Below are 9,705 nucleotides of genomic sequence, written 5' to 3'. Positions count from 1 at the left end.
TTGTTACTATGTAAATAGTTCAGATTGATCTGCACTAGTATCTCCTGCATAATATATATCAACTTCGCTATTTGGAAATTAATCTTGTGGTACCACTTATTCTCTCCCCCTTCCCTTTCATTGTTACTATGTAAATAGTTCATATTTATCTGCACTAGTATCTCCTGCATAATAAAGGCACCGATTCTTCTTTTCATTGTCGTTTCAGAATTTACCTCTGTATAGGATGAAATGTTTTTATGTCCAAACTGCGACGTAGTAAAATATTTATTAGATCTTTAAATCTACACTCACAAGTACAATTTTGTAAACAGTACCAGAAGAATACCAAAGGGTCGGTGACCTTATGCCGCACGGCGTCCGTCAACATTTCCTTTAAATCGCTAATAAGGATAAATTCAAATACAAATGCAACAGATAAACCGGGTGATACCGGAAGTTATGATCCGACGGGGAGTATCTACCCGAAGGGCATAAGGACATGGCTGGGGTATGTTTTATAGTGATACATGACATTTTAGCATACTATTCGTAATATGATGATACCCACGGAATTCTACGCTATTTCCTTTGATGGACAGAGTTTTGGCATTAAACATTGACTGCAATAAACTATTAGTAATCAACAATTCGTTTGGATTACAGCTATAAAGTACCTTAATTGGCTAATTATAATGGCACGAAAAATTCCGACGGGGAAAATCTCTTTCCAATATCTGAATCCGACGGGGAATATCAGTTAACAAAGTCGCGACTATGTGATACTTAAGCATTGAGCTTCTTTCATTTGGAAGTTATGGGCCACATGAATACCAACTGGACAAAGGCAAATTTAATGAAGCGCGCTAGCGCTTCATGTTGAATTTGCCTTTGTTCAGTTGGCATTCATTAGCCCATAACTTCCAAATGCAAGCAGTTCAATGCTTATACTATCGTGTTTCAGCTGTAATTTCCCCAGTGTAGCAAACATGTGAACTCTGCTATGTTTTATGCTAACAAAAAACGCAAAAACCAATATTGTCGAAAATTGAGCATTTATTAAATGCCATTAGATAAATCAACAACAATATCAAAAAACTCTTTGCATAAAAGGTTGGGTAAAAATAATACTTAAAAAACGCCATACTTAAAAAACGCAAGCATGCTTTAGAACATAATTCATAGGAGGTAAGATGGGGTGGAGGAGGGAAAGTTGAAAAAAATTTTCTCCGCCAGTGAACATAAACAAAGAAGTCACGTGATCCTGTCGACGGCCGAACTAAAGTACGGCAAGGATAAGACGTCAAATCCGGAAAATAGAAATTCCGGGACAAAACTATAATGAACAAAAAACAGATAGTATAAATTCCTTTATGTTGCACATAAATACAATTATACTATCGTGTTTCAGCTGTAATTTCCCCAGTGTAGCACACATGTGAACTCTTCTATGTTTTATGCTAACAAAAAACGCAAAAACCAATATTGTCGAAAATTGAGCATTTATTAAATGCCATTAGATAAATCAACAACAATATCAAAAAACTCTTTGCATAAAAGGTTGGGTAAAAATAATACTTAAAAAACGCCACAAACTTGAGCAAGAAAACTGCAGTATCTGCTCAAGTGCCCCCAACCCAGAGGAAACCTGTGTGCTACAATGAGAATACATAATATATATTGGAAACATAAACCACTAAATTGCTGCCTTGTATATGCTGACTAGGAAGGCAATCTTGTGCTAGCAATATTAGAACACAAATATTAATCTAAATTCATAGCCTCTGCATAATATATCCATTTTTTCAAGATTCATTAAATGTAGGGATGTGTAAATTTTAAACAACCCCTAAATCGCAATAGGTTATGCTGATATGACTTACTAACTTAGTGTTGAATCAATATATTTTCCAACATTAAACCACGTAGAGGCATCATGAAAGACAGTCAACAAAATATGTAAATCTTTATCCTTAAATCATGGCATACCATAACATGTGTCAATTATCTTCATACACTGATAAAAAAACTAACTACAACTCCATGCAAAATTGGAAAAAGTATCAAGCCACCTCAGACAGTCAATCAACTTCCCAAAACATCAAAAATTGAAAAGCTGACTTAAAAGGGAAAATATTCAAAATACTATAACAATAACACATAAGTTATAACAAGCTGAGGTCAGTGCCTCGTATACAAATGTCAACATCGTTTTATCATAAATGAATGTGTTAAGTATCATGCCGCCTCAGACAGTCAATCAACTTTTACACATTTTACATTTAAGAGGCTAATCAACAAGAAAAATATTCAACGTATTACAACAATAAAGCATAAAGTCATAACAAGCTGAGGTCAGTGCCTCATATACAAATGTCCACATAGTATTATCATAAATAAATGTGTTGGGTATCATGCCGCCTCAGACAGTCAATCAACTTTTACACATTTTACATTTATACTGAAAAAGCTAATTGGATAGGAAAAATATTCAAAATATTATAAAAATAAAACAAAGTCATAACAAGCCGAGGTCAGTGCCTCGTATACAAATGTCTACATAGTATTATCATAAAATAAATGTGTTGGGTATCATGCCGCCTCAGACAGTCAATCAACTTTTACACATTTTACATTTATACTGAAAAAGCTAATTGGATAGGAAAAATATTCAAAATATTATAAAAATAAAACAAAGTCATAACAAGCCGAGGTCAGTGTCTCGTATACAAATGTCCACATAGTATTATCATAAATGAATGGGTCAAGTATCATGCCGCCTCAGACAATCAGTCAACTTCCCAAACTAATCATTATCCAATATCAATACACATTTGGCACTATGTACAGTAGTAGGTAATAAAAGGAATGAAGCTTAGGTCATGGCCAGACCTATACCAAAGCATGATATGGGATGATGCCTCAGTTGACAGTCATATATATAAATTTATGTATTTGGAAATTAAATGTAGGGGGAATGTCCTAAACAAATTAGTAATGTTATTATGAGCCGCCTCAGACAGTCTCACATTATATTAACCATTAAACAAACTTTCCAGCCCAACTTTACTTGTTATGGATTTGCATGCCATCAAAAACTGGTATTCTAAAATAGCGTTTTACCGCATCAGAATTCCAGCGTCCCATAAGTCGAATATTTTCCTCAGGTATTTGACATTGGAAAGCTGTGCTAGCTGCACCTATACGAAAGGAATGTGGTTTGTACATTGATGAGTCTAGTCCAATAAAGGAAACTGCATCTCTTAACTTTGAGGAGTAATAGGTTTGGGTTATGGGTGTAAAGCCATCAAGAGTGAAAAGAGGCCCTTGAGTACACCCTCTAACTTTAAGATAAGATTTCATGGCTGCAACTGGACAAATGCTTTTACAGTTTTGACAAAATATCTTAAGATGGACTGGCCTATGTGAAGAATGGTGTTTGAAAAACCGAAGTGACAACACCATGTCTGCAGGTTTGTTATGCATAGTATCCATGACTACATTTGAATATTGAATTATATTTCGAGTAGAATCTTTACCTGAGATTGTTATTTCCCCTACTCGCAAAAATCCAAAGAAACTGAGAGTAAACATAGCCTGTAAAAGCTTTCTGTCGTAATAGTTGGGAGACGTGTGCTGTAAGGCTGAAATCAACTGCTCCAAAATTGATGGTGTAATCGGAAGGCGCATGTCTGGGCCCGCAGATAAATTTTGCACCCCTTTCAATATCTTCTTAATTAGAAAACACTGAGTTGGATCCTCAAAGCCTTTCATCTTATGCTGAGAGGCCAACCCTGCAAGATATGTATGAATGGTGTTTGCTGACTTGCCATTCTGGTATAACCAGGATATATACTGAACCACTTTCGCTACTGGAGCAGGAAAAGATGAAGACATTCCCGTCAAATGGAGGTGAAATTTATTGTATGAATTAATCGCTGTGCGATAGGAAACATGTGTATTTGAAGAAAACGCTGCATCAAACAGTTTAACTGCAGTGTTGTTCAAAGATGTAGTAGCTGGGCTGGAATCTTGGTTGGGCTGGGGTCCATGCTTTTTGCCAGCTTCCTGAATCGACTGACCTGTAACCGTGAAAGCAAGTCAGGTAAGACATTTTGTTTGCCAGGAATATGTTTGGCCTGAAACAAAATATTGTAACGTAGACAGACCAACACCAGTCTACGCACCAATCTCATGATGTAGGAATCTTTGGATGACGTTTTGTTAATGATATCCACAACTGCTCTATTGTCTGAATGGAACCAGATTGACTGATTTTGCAAATGCTCTCCCCATATCTCTACAGCTAGTACGATAGGAAACAGCTCTTTTATAGTGATGTGAAAATTCTGCATACCGCAATCCTTCCACATACCGTAAAACCACAATCGACCAAAAACTGCACCATAACCAAATGACCCTGAAGCATCAGTGAAAAGATGTAACTTATCAGAAACCTGCCATTTGTCATCTAAAAATATAGATTTGCCATTGAAACTGTCAATAATTGCTGCCCAAGCTTGCATATCTAGCCGAGCAGCTTTGTTTAACCGTATGTGGTGATGTGGCTTAGATTTTCCCTTTGTGAGGTTTGTAAGGCGTCGTAGAAAGGCACGACCAGGAACAATCACCTGACAACAAAAATTTAGCAGTCCTAACAGGGACTGTAACTCCCTTAAGGTGACTTTCTTACGATTCTTACTTGAGGATAGAAGTTTTCTAACTTTGGTAACCTTTTCAAGTGGTAAACGGGCTTCCATCTGGATTGTATCTAGCTCGATACCCAAAAATGTCAAAACTGAACTAGGACCTTCCGTCTTTTCCTCTTTTATTGGGACCCCCAACACGCCGCATAGCGAAATAAACTGCTAGAGGCTCAATGCACAAATCGAGGAGTTTTTAGGACCTAAAAAGAGGAAATCATCCAAAACATGTACCATGCCTGGAACACCCAGTTTAGTCATAGCTACCCACTGTAATGCCGTGCTAAATGCTTCGAATATTGCACAGGAAATAGAACTACCCATAGGCAAACATCTGTCATAGTAGTACAAACCTTGAAAATATATCCCCAACAGATCATAGTCAGAAGGGTAAATGGGAACTATCCTAAAAGCTGATGCTATATCTGTTTTAGCCAAAAGACATCCAGTTCAAAGTTTTTTGATTAGAGCCACTGCGTCATCCACTGTACTGTAGGTTACTGAACAACACCCATCTGGGATGAAATCATTGATAGATTGGCCCTCCGGATAAGAAAGATGGTGGATCATTCTAAATTCCCCCGGCTCTTTTTTTTGGTACTACCCCAATAGGAGAACATTGTAATGTTGCAAAAGGTGGTGTTTCAAATGGGCCCGCTATTCTGCCTAAGGCAAGTTCTTTGTTCAATTTGCTTAAAACTACATTTCCCTTTTGATAAGCTGATACTAAGTTTTTACATGTTCTAAAATTGCGCTGACCTTCAAAATTAAGCCGAAAACCTGTTCTGAAACCCAGCAACAGATATTCTGACAAACCTTTGTCATACCTTTCAAAAAATCTTCCAACACGGTAGCTTTAACTGGGGTGGTGATGTCATTACTTTTTACTAGTTTGGGTTTGATTTGTTTGACCAATGTTGGTATATGCCTTGTTTCCCTGACAGGACAGCACTGAGTGGGGCTTTTTACATTGGAAACACCAGTGTTTGTATGGGCAGGATCCAGGGTGAGAGGGACATTTACCATGTTTATGTAATGAGTAGCAGAAACCTTGTGGGACTTTGTCTGAACCTGGTCGTTGAAATCTGTTTGAGCCTCTGCGGAACCCCCCTGCCCCTCTACCACGAAAGGGCTGACCACTATTATAGTAGTGCTGATATGTAGTATTGGCCATGACCCAATATTCATGATGTAATTGGCCCCAAGGGAAGTCCGTTACTTCCATTTCTGTCCTTACACGCTGGTCATAAATAAACCATGCATCACCGGTTTTTCTGGCAGCCAAATCCCGAACAATTTCTCCATGTTTAATAACATGGGGGATCTCTTTGGGAAATTTTTCTGCATATATAGCCACAAATCTCATGAAAGCACTTGTGCATTGATCAATTGTTTTAATGGTGGGGGCTGATTTCTTTTTGAGCAGCCGAAATTGTGCCTTCCCTATACTTTGGAATTGAATTGAATCACCAGACGTACTGATGTCCTTGTATTGTGGGAGCAATTTGGCAAAATTTACATATTTTTTTTGCCAAATTTTGTTTTTGATTTTTTGATCAATTTGACTTGCAATTGTGCTTGAGATACGGCTGCCAGAAAAACCTTCATCATCTGTCTCACTAGAGCTGCTAGAACTACTGATACTAGAATCTCTAGTACTGCTACTAGAGCTATCACTGGAGTCATTGTCTGTCCCAGACCTCCTACCTCGGGGAGACCTGTGTCTTCGTTTCTTCCTCCTTGACTTGCTTTTTGAACGCTTTCTTTGCCTCCCTCTGGTTCTCCCACTGTGATGATTGTCCTCATCCTCAGATAGGTCAGGACTGTGTTGTCTTTGTCTCAATTTTCTGGATTCCAATTGGTCCAGTACTTGTTTTGTTATTGATGCCACCAACTGCTGTGTTCCTGGATTGTTAGCAGCTGCAATCTCAGGCTGGAGAGATGCTGACTGGCTTGGTGCTGATGACTTTCTTGTCCGTTTGCCCCTATTGGACACAGTCGTATTTGTATGTGCTTGGCTACTGCTGGCCACCTGGGTGTCTGTTCTGCCCATCTAAATAATAATTAATACATGTATGATAAAATAACACACTAAAAACTGGTTACCCCGACTGTTAGGGGCTGTACGATAAAATCATTGACTGGTCACCCCGACTGGTAAGGGCTGTATAAAATGATTGACTGGTCACCCCGACTGGTAAGGGCTGTATAAAATCATTGACTGGTCACCCCGACTGGTAGGGGCTGTATGATAAAATCAGTGACTAGTGACCCCGACTGGTAGGGGCTGTATGATAAAATCAGTGACTAGTAACCCCGACTGGTAGGGGCTGTACAATAAAATCATTGTCTAGTGACCCTGACTAGTAGGGGCTGTATAATACAATCATTGACTAGGGACCCCGACTGGTAGGGGCTGTATGATAAAATCAGTGACTAGTGACCCCGACTGGTAGGGGCTGTATGATAAAATCAGTGACTAGTGACCCCGACTGGTAGGGGCTGTATGATAAAATCAGTGACTAGTGACCCCGACTGGTACGGGCTGTATAATACAATCAGTGACTAGTAACCCCGACTGGTAGGGGCTGTATGATAAAATCAGTGACTAAGTGACCCCGACTGGTAGGGGCTGTATAATACAATCAGTGACTAGTAACCCCGACTGGTAGGGGCTGCACAATAAAATCATTGACTAGTGACCCCGACTGGTAGGGGCTGTATAATACAATCCGTGACTAGTGACCCCGACTTGTAGGGGCTGTATAATACAATCCGTGACTAGTAACCCCGACTGGTAGGGGCTGTATGATAAAATCAGTGACTAGTAACCCCGACTGGTAGGGACTGTATGATAAAATCAGTGACTAGTGACCCCGACTGGTGGGGGCTGTATAATACAATCATTGACTAGTGACCCCGACTGGTAGGGGCTGTACAATAAAATCATTGACAAGTAACCCCGACTTGTAGGGGCTGTATGATAAAATCAGTGACTAGTAACCCCGACTGGTAGGGGCTGTATGATAAAATCATTAACTGGTCAACCCGACTGGAAGGGGCTGTATAATACATCAGTGACTGATGACCCCGACTTGTAAGGGCTGTATATTAAAATTGTTGACTGTGTGGTTACCCCGACTGTTAGGGGCAGGACCATGAATTACATTACCATGTTGTTTACTCCATCATGTACAGGTATGGTTGAATTAATCAAAAGACATGTTTATCACTCGACTGGTGTATATAGGCTATGTGATAAAACAATAATACACAATGAAGTACCCACTTGTAGCTCAGTAGGTGCTGTACTACAAAACTTTTTAAAACAATGTTTAGTTTATATGTACCGAGCTCTATATGTTATGGTGTACATATTTAACACATATTATAAGTAGTAGGCATATAATGAATTGTTTATACAATGTATAAATATTACTGTTCAAATATACAACTCCAGGTTTTTCTCATACTGCATATTCTAAAAATAACCCACAATTTATCTTTGGTTTGGCACCTGTAAATAACAGGATGCTATTATTATATACATGTATAGGTGTAGACCTGATAGTTATAATTATGATACACACAACCCACCAGATTTCAGCTGTTTCAACGACGTAATAAGGGAACCCCTGATATTGTTGTATAATTTCTGGTTGCCGATGTCATTCAAATGGACCCCATCGGTGTCGAAAACACATTCCTTGGACCAGAATCCGTGAAGTCGGAAAAATGTAGCCCCATCAACGTCCTCTAAATAAGCATCTAAACGGTGGTTAAGTTCATCGACACGCCTGTTAAACCAGACTGTGTCTACACTATAGCGAATGCGACGTGATGGTGGTTGCCGATACAGAACTTGATTAACGATCACTTTCTTAACACCATGAGAGAACAAAAGAGTGATCACGAGCTGGCATAGTTCGCGAAAAATGTCCTCCACAGATTTGTTACCGTCACACAAGTCGTTCGACGCTGTTTGGAGTACTACGATCTCCGGGGATTCCTCGTCAATGATAGCTCTCCCCTTGTTATATATTTTAGAAATCTTGCCCCCGCTGTAGCCTACGAAGGATACACGGACTTCCTCAGGGGATAAATGAAAGTTATTATTTATCCGAACATCTCTATGCATCGATGCGAAAGTACAAAGTCTATTCACGAAAGAGTGACCCAAAATAATAGCAGTCAAAACCATAGTCTTTGTGTAGAATGTTGGGACAGCGAGAGTTCGAGTCGTACTTACAATATCTGACGTATCATTGAACGTTCATCTGGCTTTGTTTGCTTGGCCTTATAGTCCAGGCAACTGTGAATTTCTTTTTGTGCAACAACCGTATGGCTAGGTGTGATTTCTAGCACCAAAGTAGAGCAAGATAAAGTTGAAAAAAATTTTCTCCGCCAGTGAACATAAACAAAGAAGTCACGTGATCCTGTCGACGGCCGAACTAAAGTACGGCAAGGATAAGACGTCAAATCCGGAAAATAGAAATTCCGGGACAAAACTATAATGAACAAAAAACAGATAGTATAAATTCCTTTATGTTGCACATAAATACAATTATATTTACATTTGACAACGAATTTAAAAGACTATATCCAGGAATTTTACTCTGATAATGAATAAACAACTTATTATCGTCAAAGACGGAACAGCCTTTTCAACAGCCATCTTTCGTTATCGCCAACGTGGCAATTATGACGTCACTATAATAATGACGTCATAATTAAGATTTGGATGTTATTTCCAAGTGAGCTTGGTAAAGTTATATAATGGGGCTGCAGTGTAAATGTAAATATTTACATTTGACAACGATTTTTAAAGACTATATCCAGGAATTTTGCTCCTACGATGAATGAACAAATTATTATTGTTAAAGACGTAACCACCTTTTCAACAGCCATCTTTCGTTATCACCGACGTGACAATTATGACGTTACTATAGTAATGACGTTATAGACTCGTAACCTTCAAGTGCGTTTGGTAAAGTGATATAGTGGGGCTGCAGTGTAAATGTAA

The 9,705-nt window shown here is 38.8% G+C and overlaps 1 protein-coding gene across 2 annotated transcripts; it reads right to left on the bottom strand.

Moving 5' to 3' along the window:
• Positions 1-972: 972 nt before the first annotated feature.
• Positions 973-9,242, bottom strand: LOC117342549. 2 transcript variants are annotated; one of them, XM_033904731.1, is made up of 3 exons: positions 8,932-9,242; positions 6,390-6,735; positions 973-4,061 (listed from the first exon to the last, which is right to left on the bottom strand). In XM_033904731.1, exons 2-3 carry the CDS (start codon positions 6,733-6,735, stop codon positions 3,046-3,048), a joined length of 1,362 nt encoding a protein of 453 aa, XP_033760622.1. In that variant the 5' UTR covers positions 8,932-9,242; the 3' UTR covers positions 973-3,045. The 2 variants fall into 2 exon arrangements, with proteins under 2 accessions (XP_033760622.1, XP_033760621.1); XM_033904730.1 differs by lacking the exon at positions 8,932-9,242 and adding an exon at positions 8,280-8,378.
• Between the last annotated feature and the right edge of the window lie 463 nt (positions 9,243-9,705).

Source organism: Pecten maximus, chromosome 14, assembly GCF_902652985.1.
Source record: "Pecten maximus chromosome 14, xPecMax1.1, whole genome shotgun sequence".
NCBI lineage: Eukaryota > Metazoa > Mollusca > Bivalvia > Pectinida > Pectinidae > Pecten > Pecten maximus.
The sequence above is the reverse complement of the archived record's forward strand: the minus strand, read 5'-3'. Positions and strand labels throughout refer to the sequence as shown.